The sequence below is a fragment of the Neltuma alba genome, unplaced genomic scaffold (genome assembly GCF_004799145.2).
Source record: "Neltuma alba isolate B1F8T4 unplaced genomic scaffold, ASM479914v2 tig00011378_pilon, whole genome shotgun sequence".
Taxonomy (NCBI): domain Eukaryota; kingdom Viridiplantae; phylum Streptophyta; class Magnoliopsida; order Fabales; family Fabaceae; genus Neltuma; species Neltuma alba.
The window spans coordinates 294384-309183 of NW_021636072.1; the positions used below are offsets into that span (position 1 = coordinate 294384).

The 14800-nt window shown below is 36.3% G+C and overlaps 2 protein-coding genes across 2 annotated transcripts; both read right to left on the reverse strand.

Moving 5' to 3' along the window:
* Positions 1–2603: 2603 nt before the first annotated feature.
* Positions 2604–8932, reverse strand: LOC114712602 (uncharacterized). The gene is made up of 7 exons (XM_028897153.1): positions 8899–8932; positions 8724–8828; positions 7952–8038; positions 7522–7602; positions 6672–7119; positions 4499–6618; positions 2604–4264 (listed from the first exon to the last, which is right to left on the reverse strand). The coding sequence occupies exons 1-7, from the start codon at positions 8930–8932 to the stop codon at positions 2604–2606; spliced, it is 4536 nt and encodes a 1511-aa protein (XP_028752986.1).
* A 4332-nt stretch (positions 8933–13264) lies between these two features.
* Positions 13265–13978, reverse strand: LOC114712603 (uncharacterized). The gene is made up of 3 exons (XM_028897154.1): positions 13826–13978; positions 13453–13726; positions 13265–13353 (listed from the first exon to the last, which is right to left on the reverse strand). Exons 1-3 carry the CDS (start codon positions 13976–13978, stop codon positions 13265–13267), a joined length of 516 nt encoding a protein of 171 aa, XP_028752987.1.
* Positions 13979–14800: the final 822 nt, after the last annotated feature.

Here is a 14800-nt window from a genome sequence, read left to right on the forward strand (position 1 = left end):
TTCTTGTACTTTTGGTCTGTAGCGTTTCTTGGTTCCCGATAGAGTAGTTTCGGCCGATTGAGTTTTCTTTTCAAGATTCTCTTCCCTCTCCATATTGGGTTGCTTTACTCTTGCCATTGTTGGGGTTACCGAAGAGCAGCTGAGTGAATGATCGGTTTAAGTGTGATGTTTGGAGCTCGAGGTAGGTCAGAAATGTAGTAGGGATGTATTAGAGTAGAAGGGAGACAAGAAATTTAATAAAACAGTGATTTTGGACCGTTGCGAGAAACAGGGGATGGGAGTTTTTTTGAGTTAGAGTTCGATAACTGACGGTGGAGTTTCAAAAATTAACCGTTATAAGTTTCAAATTTATCAATGAAGTTATCGATCAACTCTTGATCGATCACGTGTTCGATAAATATAAAGAACACACATGAACACAGAACAGAATTATCGATCACGTTATCGATCAAGCAATTGTCAAACATGTTATCGATAAAATCAGTAATAGAGACGCGTACCTAGTCTTGTTTATCGATCATTTGATCGATAATCTATTTATCAATCAACTTATCGATTAATGCTTACCAATTCTGAAAGAGAGATCTTGAAACCTTGAGGCTCTTGATCGATGTTCTGATCGATAAAGCATTTATCGATCAGCTTATCGAAAATTGTTTTGTTGGAGTGCTTTCTTTTTTTTTCACAAATTGAATTTATTGATCAGGTGATTGATAAATTACTTTCTTTTTACCTTCATGATTATCGATCATTTGATCAATAATTTCATACTTTGTTTACCTGTGTTTTTCTTCATCGAAACAAAGCTTCCTGCAAAACAAATTTCTACATACTCCGATGCTTAAGTTAGTTATTTTATCATCAAAACATTGAATTAAATAATTAATCTTGAGAGATAACATGATATTTCTTACAGCTCATTGGGATTTACCATTCCCAATTCTCTTCGAAAGAAGTTGAACTCCTGTTGATCTAGAGGTTTCGTGAAGATGTCGGCTATTTGAAATTCAGTGGGGATGAACTCAACCTTTACATCCTTCTTTTGAACATGGTCCCGAATGAAGTGATGTCGGACATCGATGTGTTTGGTTCAAGCATGATGGACTGGATTCTTGGACAGACTTATCATGCTCGTATTATCACATAGGATTGGAATCTCACGTAAGTTGATTCCTAAATCCTGTAGTTGTTACTTTAACCATAAGATCTGAGCGCAAAGCAACAACAGGCAGTGGCTACATATTCTGATTCAGTTGAGGAGATTGCCATGGTATTCTACTTTTTACTTGACCATGAGACGAGACATCCTCTGAAAAATTGACATTGTCCACTGGTGCTTTTTCTATCCGTCTTATATCCACCATGATCTGCGTCAGAGTATCCTATTAGATATTCGGCTCCCTTTTTTGGATACCAGATTCCTAAATTTTGAGTTCCTACAAGATATCTGAGAATCCTCTTGACAGCTTCTTCATGTGACTTTTTTGGAGCTGATTGATATCTTGCGCACATTCCCACATTGAATTGAATATCTGGTCTACTAGCAGTGAGATATAGTAATGAGCCGATCATTCCTCTGTATCTCGTTAGATTTATGTCTTTGCCGTCTTCGTCTACATCAAGCGAACAGGTTGAGCTCATAGGAGTCTTTACACTTTTGGCATTCTCCATTCCAAATTTCTTCAGTAACTCCTTCAGGTATTTCGTCTGGGATATAAATATGCCATTTTTCTTTTGTTTGATTTGTAATCCCAGAAAGAAATTTAGCTCTCTCATCATTGACATATCGAATTCTCCCTGCATAAGCTTAGCAAATTCTTGACAAAGATCTTCATTTGTAGCATCGAAAATAATATCATCCATATAAATTTGAACAATCAAAATATCTTTCTTATTTCTTTTAACTAGCATCATCTCCCTCGCGCATTGCGCGGGACTAATTAACTTCAATTAAATAAATTCTCAAAACACATTAGAATCTCTACCACTCAACTCTTAACTGAAGACCATTACAACCAATGCTTAGAGAATGACACTCAAACAAATCATTCCAAAATTCTCGGCAAAAACATATGAATCCAAGCTTGCCAATTGAAGAACCGGTTTGTTCCCTTTCATCAAACCTGATACAAACCTCAACTCATAAATAGTAGCCACAAAAAGAATTATATTTCATTTAACACTTCCCATTCACTCAAACCATAATAAATAATCCAAGACGCAATATCATTGTATTACAGTATTCATCATTAGCAATTGCCAAGTTAAATAACATTATTAGTTTTAAAAAATTTCATCAATCCTTCTTTCCCTAGAAGAAGCAACTAAGACATAACCTGGCAACAAAATGAATTCTACCAAAGTGCATAACGTGAAATAGTCACTACCAGACATTTTTATGACATCAATGCATGAACACAGAGTAGCTAGTTGACAAAGAGATGCTGGTAGTGGCTACAATAATAATGAAAAACAGAGTTCAATCATGGACGGTACATGTAAGGAGACAACTAAAGCATGTACAATAAAAATATACCGTTTACAAATGATGATGAATTCAACATGAATATGAACCACAAATAAGATTGCCACCTCAATTAATTTTAAATCTGTATGCTTGGATCCACATTTCGAAAAACCTCCCTGAAGACTACATTCGTAGTGAAGTTACTCGCACTAGAAACATCATTGTGTACAAGAATCTTCAGATCACCCATGCTCCTAACCCTGGATAGGGCAACGTATAACTGACCATGTGAGAATACAGGTTTTGGTAGATATAATCCCACATAACGTAACGATTGCCCTTGACTCTTATTTATTGTCATTGCAAATGACAAAGTGATTGGGAACTGTCTCCTTGTCATTCGAAAAGGCAAATGACTTTCAGAGGGATTCATATCCATGCGATGGATCAACACTTTCTGGTTGGGTTTAGAACCATTCAATGTTACTGCTTTAATGACAGTCTTGCCAAGTTTTGTTACACGCAACCTAGTTCCATTACACAGCCCTGATGCTTGGTCAATGTTTCTAAGCAGCATCACCGGTGTTCCTACTTTCAAGGACAATTTATGCAATGGCATTCCAGAACTATTGATAGTGTTTAAGAAGTCAATCGTGTACAAATCTTTAAAGCAATCATTATTGTTGAATGATTTGCAAACAAAATCACAACTCAAGTACTCAACATGTTCGCCAGGCAAAAGAGAACACATATAATCATTTACTTGGTTTACAACCTCAATTGTGGGTGCAAGGATAGCCCTGTCATTGAAATAATCAAAACTTGATAAATTCTGCAAAAGATCAGGGTAAGTGGCAGATACAATGGCACTAACAGGATCATCATAATTAGTGATTAAAAGATCATCAGGGATTTCAATTTTAGCTATGCCATCGTGAGGCATACCAAGATTACCATCTCCCACATCTAAAAGCCACTTTGAGAAATTTTGCAAGTCCTTTTGTTCTTCGATGGAAGAAACAGATGATAAGCGCATGCTTTTCGTCAACGTAAAAATGGTGCAATAGTCCCAAAGATATGAAGAAGTCACGCATGCATTTACTATGTCAGCTCTGGAACCTTTAGGTATGACAGGGAGTATTTGACGGAAGTCACCACCCATCACAATTGACTTCCCACCGAATGGGAAATTAGCATGCATAATATCTCTCAATGTACGATCAAATGCTTCGATGCAATAACGTTGCACCATGAGAGCCTCATCCCATATAATTAACTCAGTCTGTACAATCAAATTAGCTAAGGCAGAATTTTGTGTGATATTGCAAACAGAGTCTTCATTAACTTGTATAGCGATCGCAAACCTGGAATGTGTCATCCTTCCAAATGGTAATAATGTGGCAGTGATGCCACTAGAGGCAACAATAATAACAATATCGCCTCTAGCTCGAAGAGTAGAGGCCAAAGCATTCCACAGAAATGTCTTCCCTGTTCCGCCATAACCATAGACAAAGAAGAATGAACCAATATTTGAATTCAAAGAGGATATGATAGAGTCAAAAATATGTTTCTGCTCTGAATTTAATGAGTTGATCAAAGTGTTCGATTCTTCTTTCATGGATGTTTGGTCATAACCAAGCTCTTGCAAAATGAGATGATTGCTGATATCAAGTGGACTAAATGATGCTGGTTTTGGAAGCATAGGAAAGTCATTCAAGGTCTTCCCATTCTCTTGCAACAATGATTCGATTTCTTTCAAGGTAGCTTCTTCCTTCTCACTTATAGATATATGTACCCCTGCATAAATATCACTAAAGTGATAAGTAAGAATATGTAAATTGAAAGTAAGGACAATTAGTACAAAAACAAATCATTCATGCCTACTAATTTTATGAAAATATGGCAAGTATTGTTGAGATGAATATAGGTCTTACTTGATGATAAAGGATCTTGTGTGGTATGTATAATAAATCTTCAAACAATATTTTGAAGTTTGGTTCCAAACAAAATCAGGACGGCTTAGTGACAAACAAAGAAGCATGCTAACAAACATCTTTCGTAATGATCTCCCAGATGCCCAAACTGACGCCTCCTTAATGGCATTTATGTATTCACTATCATCGTGTAATAATCCAAGAGCAAAGCACGCAGCTCTAAAAGTGGAATGCACAACACCATCCACTGTTCTAATCTCTTCAAATGATGAAGGACCTCTAACCTTAGTTAAGAGGATTCGTAGATAGTAAAGTTCACCAGATGAAGGAGACACATGAGTAATCCTTCCTATGGTAAATCCCTTCTGTCTAATTTTCCAACATCGTTTGCTTCTTTGGTAGACAAAATATTGTGGAAACTCAGAATAAGTAAGAGTTTTAGCTAAATCATTATCATGATTCATTTTCATCCAAGCAAGGAACATTGACTCACAAACACGGCGCTTATTAAGTAGGTCCTCAATATCATCAGCATTAGAATAAACAACACATTGTTGGTTAGGTAAATGGAAGCTTAACCTTTCAACAACCGGATACCTGTGGTGTATATCAAAGGCAAATATGTGCCAAGCTGCCTCACAAGCTGAGATATACCTAAAGTTGTAATACTGTTGAATCTCATCAATCGGCCTGCCTGAAGATCCGTCCCCAGCGCTCTCATAAATAGATGCCACAACTCTATCATTTCCCTTACTAATATACTTGAATAAGTACTTGATTGCAGATGACTGGTTACACTTCTCAACATTAATATGAGCTTCAAACATAGTTAACAATGTGGGGTTATAAGGCACAATAAACCGGTTATCCAGAGGAATGCCTTTGACTTCAATTGTCCTCCCATCATCTCTCCTCCTATATGTAGGATATCTATCATCATCAACAATAGTTTGTTCCACAAAGTTCTTGGAGAAATACTTACTGTACTTATTATCCTTCATGCAAGGGGACTTAGGGTTTGAACGACCACATGGGCCATGTATCATGAACCTCTTAACTAAGTCATACAACTGTGGTTCTTCATCCAAGTTAGGTATTTCTGCAGAGATTACCCTATCCACATCCTCCGGATATTTAGGTTGATCACGTTGATCTAGAACAACAAAATGTGTGCATGTGGAAGTCCTCTTTTTGGAATTCAATCGTATGAACGTTGCATGAATAATAAATGAGTAAGCAATAAGCAATAGATCATTAAAGTATCTTGACATTATCATAAGAAGAGAACAAAAATTTGACTCACCTGCAATAACAGTACCAAATATCTTCTTCTTCTTGATTGTATCCATTAGAGCCTTAAGCTTTATATGGAAAACCCTACACAGTATCTCCGGCTTGTTAGCACTAGATAATGATTCATTTTCCATCAATCGTGTGACCTCTTGCCAAGCTAGATTACATGTAAATGTAATGAAAATACTCGGGTAACCTGCCCATCTACAAATAGCCATTGCATCTTTATAGTTGCCAACCATATATCGTGCCCCTCCAGTGAAGGAAGATGGAAGAATTATACGCTTCCCTGTGGACGATGCACTTCTTTCTCCAGTTAATAGCGCATCTGTCAATCCCTGATACAAATCTGCCCTAAGTTCCTTCTGGTGCATTTTGACCCATAATAACCTTTGAGCTTCTATCATGGTATAACCATCAACTATGAATTGCTGGAATAACTTCTCTGCATGAAGTATGGTTGACATCTCATTTTCCCTCATCATCAACCTATATGCAAAATACTCTCTAATACTAACCCGCTTTTTCTTCTTAGTATTAGAAAGAGTCTCTTCACGATGTTCTATATTGTCACGATAACCATCCTCACCTCTAGGAAATAATATTGGGTATTGGAGTGGAAGATAGGAAGGATGCAATTCATCAATACATTGTGGCAAGCCTGACAACTTGTGAACTATAACATCTCTTCTACCGAAATTCATATCAATGTCACCAATAATTAAAGCAGCAACCTCTGAAGTAGACGGCAAATTGTAATTTTGCCCATCCTTCGTTCTTGTACTGATTAAACAAATTTTCACATCAGTGTTTTGGTCATTCTTGATCATTGATGATGCTGCTCGATATTGTTTTACAAAATGGTTGGCATCATCAAGGGTTTTCTTGATATGATCAACAATATTATTATCAATGTTAATGATACTAAAGAAAAAATGCAAATCAGCAAGAAGTAACCTTCTTAACCAAAAAATTACCTTATAGCAGATATACGGTTGCATACTTCATTGTCAGTATCATATATGTACAGTTGGGAGTAAACAGGCTTTGATCCTTTAGGAGGTAATAAACTTCCAATCCTATGGTAGTTAATGCCAGACAAAACAAATGAATAGGGACCACCACCAGAGTTCTTTGAGTAATCAATTTTACCACCCATAGAAGTAAAGGAGAACATATTGTTATAAGTTCTTATGTTTGTGAGGAAGTTTCTTGAAGATGGTGTCTTCTTATCAAAAAATAATCTTACAAACTGATCTGGAGGAGGTGCTAGAGGAGGAAGCTGAACTTTTCCTTTAAGACAGCACATTGAGAATGATGGGTTTCTAGCATACTTGTTTGATCCAACTTTCTCATTGAACCACATTAGTGCACCACATCTTTGGCGTTTAAATGTAGGATCCCCTATATCAACGTATCCTGCAACTACAACAACCGCATATCCTTAATGAACAGAAATTGAACCCATGCACTGATGCAAAGGAGAAAAAAAAATCAGGTATAATATATGACACCGCATACATTTCAGAATTTCATATCCTTCTCAACTCAATTTCTGGCAATTACTTGTTTCCTAAAGAGGGCCAAGTATGACCTTTCATGATCATGTGCAGGAAGATCATTTATCTGATTAGTTCACATCTTTCTAAGTTTACTTCATCAATGCTGTGACTTGCGTAAGGAACATGTAAATGGGAAAATTTGAATAAGAACTCAATAATTGGAGAATTTCTCATTCCAATAATTGTTTCACAGGTTGATCAGCTATGATTATATTATGCTACTATGTAAAAGACAATATATCAGAAAGAATTCAGCATGTCTAACCTTGTGTGGCTTTACCATTGTGCGCCTTCATAGATGTATGGTCAGGTTCAATGAATGTTAAGGTATTTGAAGTTTGATCACCTGAAAATCACATATGTTAATTTATACCAACATGTATTATACCTAGTGTGCAAGTGCAACGTTGAGTGGATGATATTTATACTTAATTCAATAATAAGATAAGGGAGTTTTTATTGAACTCATGTCCATGTACAGCAAGATCATTTATCTGATTAGTTGATAGCTTTCTAAGTCAACTTCATCAATGCTGTGACTTGTGGAAGAAACATGTAAATGGGAAAATATGAATAAGAACTCAATAATTGGAGGATTTCTGATTCCAATGATTGTTTCAGAGGTTGATCAGCTATGATTATATTATGCTACTATGTAAAACACAATATATTAGAAAGAATTCAGCATGTCTAACCTTGGCTATGTGTGGCTTGACCATTGTGTGCCTTCACAGATGTATGGTCAGGTTCAATGAATGTTAAGGCATTTGAAGTTTGATCACCTGAAAAGCACATATGTTAATTTATACCAACATGTATTATACCTAGTGTGCAAGTGCAACATTGAGTGGATGATATTTATACTTAATTCAATAATAAGATAAGGGAGTTTTTATTGAACTCATGTCTATGTGCAGCAAGATCATTTATCTAATTAGTTGACAGCTTTCTAAGTCAACTTCATCAATGCTGTGACTTGTGGAAGAAACATGTAAATGGGAAAACATGAATAAGAACTCAATAATTAGGAGAATTTCTCATTCCAATGATTGTTTCAGAGGTTGATCACCTACGATTGTATTATGCTACTATGTAGAAAACAATATTTAGGAAAGAATTGAGCATGTCTAACCTTGGCTATGGGTAGCTTCAGCACTGTGCACCTTCATAGATGTATGGTCAGGTTCAATAAATGTAAAAGTATTTGAAGTTTGGTCACCTGAAAAGCATGTGTGTTGATTTATACCAACATGTATCATACTTAGTGTCCCAGTGCAACATTGACTGGATGATATTTTGACTTCATTCAATAATAACATAAAGGAGTTCCTATTTAACTCACAGCATATATGTCAAACAAAACTTTTTATGCCCATTATTCTTGGAGTTATACTGTTCAGGAGAAGGGGAAAAATAAGATTACTGAATTTCCAAATTTAATATTGATAATATGTTATTAACCCTCACCATTATCATACTCATCTATACTAACTTCACTGCCAGTGTCACAAGGTCCGTCAAAACAAAAGCTTAGATTCCTATACCGTGCCTCAGCATTTTCTACAACAACATCTGCAGAGATAACCAATAACCAATATAATCAAGTGATGTCTAACCAAAAGGGGAATAAAACTAATCAAACCTGTGGTTGAACATGATGGAATCATGCCATCCATTTGTTCTGGTATGTGTGAAGTAAGATAATTGATATCTGGCGACAATCAATGATTTGAATTGTTAGAACGAAAGGATAGATAGAGGGTGCATACTATATTAAACACAGATGTAATGTCTACTGGAAAGAAGGATTTGACATTTTCTACGATACTGCAATTACCATGCACTGGATTATTAATTTTGCAAATTTACAAATGATAAGGACATGTATATTTGCCAAATAAACTAAATGATAGTTTCAAATTACTATTTCTTGTGTGTGCTGTTAACTATGCATTCATATAACCTGTTCGCTACCTTCCATTAAGTCAACTGAACCTACTAGGAACCTGTAGCTTAATGCAAAATCTCTTTATGATTTGGATTAATCAGTTTTAGTTCCCACCTTTGCCATGTATGCTCAACATGTAACGTAATGGTGACAATACTGTTAAGAAAGACAACAATCTAATATGCAGTCTTGTATAGATAGAATTGATAGGTGCATATTTCATAATGCTATACTTCCGCATGGACAACACATATCACAGAAGCTCCTAAGGTTAATGAAAATCAGGGATGGTAACGGTCATAATTTTTGATTTAGAAATCACTGATAGATATTTAAAATGCTGATAATCTATTACCTACAGTATCCTCTGTTAGTACAGGGCCTTCATTACGTTGATTGAGATTCTTAAATGCTACTAATCTACTGCTTCTTCGCCTAACTACACTGTTCCTGAACTCAAGTTCTCCTAGTATAATAGGAAACATAATTAGATAGCCTTAGTAGTAGAAGAATGCATGAGATATAATCGTAGCAGAAAAAACTTATGAACTTGATAATGATTTACCAGGCCTAGTATAGTTCTGGAATTCAGTTTCCAAATTTATTGCAACATTTGAAATGTCCTTAAGTGCAGGTCTTCTTGGCTTGCACCTATTCGATGGGTTTGTATTTCTTTGCAAACATCATTTTCCTAAGTGTACATCTCTGGTCTGCCATTAGCATTTCCTAAGTACACTGGACAATTTAATAGCACAATGATTCAATCATTCACTACAAATTTACAAAGGATGCCCAGTACATGAACATAACCACGAGACGGCATTTTGACCATACCTGCATTCCTTTTTGGAAAATTTGCGTATGTGGTCCCTGAATGATTTCTTGGTCTGGTGATTTGTCGTGGACTGTTCTCAAGAAAGGCAAAAGTCTCATATGGAATGTATGAAGGTTTCCTCTTCATGTGTTTTGCAGTATTTAGATTTGCTATGGATATACTTTACTCTGCACTTTTAGTAATGGTTAACAGAGAAGACTTCATACAATTTGTAATGAACAAAGAAAATAAGTCATAAAAATCAAGCCAACTATTAGTAGCAATGAATCCCTACTATTTGTAGAGCAAATAAGTCTGCACCAGTGTAGGCTATATTAGCATTGATAAATGGATTCAGTCAAATCATTGCACTGCTCAATGTTTATAGCTGGAAAAAAAGTAACCAACAACTTTTGTGGGTTGAGCTGTCTTTAAGTAATAAATATTTAAGGAGCTGCATTAAGATAGTAACTTAAGGTCATTGATATGTTATCAATTCGAAGAATCATGGGCCCATTTCATATGAAGCATTGACTACATTTTAGCTAATTCTATGACCAATAAAAAAAAGCTACAAATGAGCAAAAAAATACACGTCTGCAAGAAACACCTAATGAAGCAAAATCCACACATGCAACTCTACCAACCTCATTTGCATCTTTTATTCCTAAAGGTTTGGGCTTGAGAATGGCCAATTAAAAACAACCATCGGGCTTTATTCAGTTGTGGGAACAAAAAAAGGCATGTCAGGCCATGCAACACGGATAACCTCATTTTGGGGCAAAAATAATCTCAGCCAAGATTGGAGGAATTGCAAGTGTCAAGTGGCGCAATTTTATACCACTCTGTTAATTATTACTGTTTATTGTTGGGGTTGTATTTATTCTAGGCCCATCTGAGTCAATTGTTGCACCAACTACAGTAAATGTTAAACTCCAAGTGATGTTTGATATGTCATTATTGAATTTCAGTTTAACATATTACTACCAACTACTGATAACAGGTATTTATTAAAGCTAGAATTGAAGCTTAAGCCTCAGCATCATTCCCAGTTGAATTTTGTTTGAAATAGAACCATCAATATTAATACTTAAGATAGCCATGCCATTCAAATAACACAGATAACATACGTTTAGTCACTAGGTCCATGAAGCCAAGTGACACACAAAAAGACATTGCATAAATTAAAAGACAATCAACTACGTAGCCACATAGAAGATCCTACATTCCTAATGAAGAAACCAGAAACCAGCTGACATGGTCTCGTAAGGACTAATCCAAAAGATGACAATGACAAGACATGGCAATAACACTAAAATTCTTCAGTTCTTCTCTTGCTTGATGCTCTTTAAAGGCTTGGACGATGTCTTGATAGGTGAGGCATTGGGTGAACGAACCCATTTCTCCTTAACTCCAATGATCCTCTTCCCAGCTACCTTCCTCTTTGGCCTGTAAGTTGAGGGGCCAGCTATCCTAGACAGAGGTATCTCCTCAATGCCGGGGCTGTCTTCATCATTCTCGTCGATGGCAACATTAGTAACTTCATTCAATACTAGTGGGTCAGTAGTGACAGATTCAGGAACGACTGTGTCAGTGGCCTATAAACATTGAGGAAACAAACAACACATTATCTCCAAATGTTAGGGAATTAAAACTTTAGCAACATGTTTATATCTAAGTACCTCTTCTTCAGCATGGGTGTTCTGATCGCTAACCTGTACATGGCAGGAACATTTTTTTTCCAAAAAACTGTAAGTTGAAATTGAAAGTTGAAAAACAAACAAAGCCCTTAAATTGGAACTTCAATATAATAGTGTCTTGCCTCATTGAATTCATCCATCAAATCAGTGCATTGTGTGAATGATGCAACAGATATGCCAGAATTTGGGAAGTCAACGTTATACTTGTTCAGCTTAAGTTTCAACAGCACCGTCTTTCCAACCATTAGGTCTAGCTCATCAGGAAAATCATATTCACGTTCCTCCTTAAGAAGCATAATACACATTTTTAATTTTTAAGTGACGCAAAGCCATGACTACACTATACATGATCAACAGAAATAATCCATTACCTTAATAAGAGTGTGATTCATCTCAAGTGCAGTCTTTTGGAAGAAATTAGAAGCAAGTTTGTCAAAGAAGACTACAGTTGCCTTGCCAGATGAATCCTCAACCGTGTAGTGGACCCTTAACCTATAAATAGTACTCATTATTAACCTTAATTAAGCGAAGCTCGCACCCATAAAAGATTTCTGAAGATGAGGTGAGTTAAAGTTGTACTTGGGTTCAAAAGTCACATGTCCTTTCTTGCAATTAATGCATGTTTTTTTCCCACTCACACTCCTTGGTTTGCTGCCACACCTGGAGCAACCTTCATAGCACCAGCCATGCTCGTGTCAACTTTGACTACTAAGCACTTTATGAGGAAGAACAAATCCTATCAAACATTTACAGTGATCAGACCAGTAATCTACCATATCACAGGTTAAGAAATTACTAAAAATAATGAAGTCTAAAAATACTTACAGCTGGCTGATTGCATATGTCTGCAACAAAAATCAAAGGATGGTTACGGAGCAGGCTAGTTGCAGACTGATCATTTGATTGTGTAGTAGCAGTATGAGAGATTGTGCTGATAGTAGGAGAGGGTAATGTGGTAGCACTGCTCCAATGATACAGATCAATAATTAATAAGTTATGGTTTATGGGAATATAATGACATATGAGAATGGTCAACATTGGTGTGGGACATGCCAATGCACTATACCTATCGATAAAATGCTTGACTTCTGGAAACTTTGGATTGCATGAAATCTGGGTGGCATGGTATGAGCTGCAAATCTCAGCCATACCTGAAGGAAAATGGCAAGTATAAAACATAACAGTTACTGAGGACGAACTACACAAAAGAATATCCAAAATGAGTACTGATGAATCACCACCATCATCAAATCCAATCCTTCCAAGCTGCATAATCATCACAACAGGAGATTGCATGGTGCTAATATCCATCATGCAGACATTGGTTGCACAGTCATCATAAAGACGCAACCCACAGTATTGCAAAGAAAAACCATGTACAACAATAGACCATGCAAAAGAAATATCACAACATCTCAGATATTGATATCTCACATGGTTAATGAAATACAAATCATGAACACACATTTATTGTATATACTCAATGGTCATCATCATAACTCAGACCAAAATGAAACACCATTTATGTAAGATACTCACAGCTCATCTACCAGCAACATCTCAATTTGTTCTTGATCTCATTGTTAGACTTGTACTCCTCTAGATGCCCAATTGATGCAACGAATCCAATGACATCTAACAGAGGAATATAATAGTAAACCAGGATGACTAAGTAGTGGGGAATAATAGTCGAACTCATAAAGGAGGAAAACCTGAACTTAATATTACACTTACCAATAAGATAGTCAACATGGTTGCTCTCCTTCATCTTAATTATGTCACGAATAGGGAAGAAATGATAAGAGTATTCAGGTATTTGGGCAAGTACTTCCTTCACATATGTGTAAGTACCTAGTGTCAGTTTGAAAGCATGGTTTGTTGCCCTGTACTCCTTATTATTTGGAGAGACGACGAAATTAGCCATAAAATAAGTTATCCCTTCCACTGCCATGGCACTAAAACAATCAAATAGGTTTTTGTTCATGATAGAAGCTTGGATTCTTGTCCCCTATTTGTTGCCAACACAAGAAAAGGAAATAAGGTAAGTAGTGTGTGCATATTGACAGAGGGAAAATTATTTAGGTAAAGGGATATAAAGCATTCTAACCTCTTCGTCTATCAGTAGCATGGACACACAAAAAACCTCAGTAGGAGACTCCTTCTTGTAGACATTCCACCTCCTGATCACACGAACTGTAATTCTCCATCTGTCAGTTGAGTCATTGACTTCCTTCAGCAGAGAGCACTTCTTGGCAGCCATTTTTGGGACCACAACAATAACTTAAGTTGCTGACTTATGAAAGAAAGTAGGCTTATGCAGGAGTGTGTGAAGCCAATAGCACATATCTGACTTTATAGGGAAAGAAAGCTGTAAATCGGCAAGAGTGGAAGCTAAACTTCCATCGAGTTGAGATTTGAGGTCCTCAACTGAGAGTGGCTACTTAATTATTATGTTTGAAATGGACTAGAAATAAGCCATCATAAAAATTCGGCTGAACTGACATTTACATGCTGAATATTGCAGCCTATGGATGTATGTGTCAGATATGTACGGATGACCTTTGTTGAGACGTGAGGTTTTTTCTAATTTGTTTGGGTGACTGAGTGGAATTTATGCAATACACTCTTAATTCCTAATTCTAATTTCTTGTCTGATTTTTAGTGTACCTGAGTTTTTTGTATAAAATGATTTTATGGCAACATGTTGTACATGAGCTTGTGTTTCTTCTATTGCACAATATGTAATCAGAAAAAAAGATGTATGGAACCAAATCTCCTACTGAGATGATTTGCTGCTTACACGGACAGCAAGAGGTTACTACCTTTACAGTAGAGGCCATCGAAAAAGCACTAAGGCGTAGATATAACAAATAAGGGGCAAAAGTAGGGACTAATGCTACATACTATGTGCGAGATTATCTACTATTAAGCATTGAAATTTGATACAGCATTGGGAAGAGAAGTATTAGAACTGCTGTGACAGACAAGCTACAATATCTCCTACTGAGATGATCTGTTGCTTAAATGGACAGCAGAGGTTATCACCATTACAGTAGAGGCCATAAAAAACACTAAGGGATAG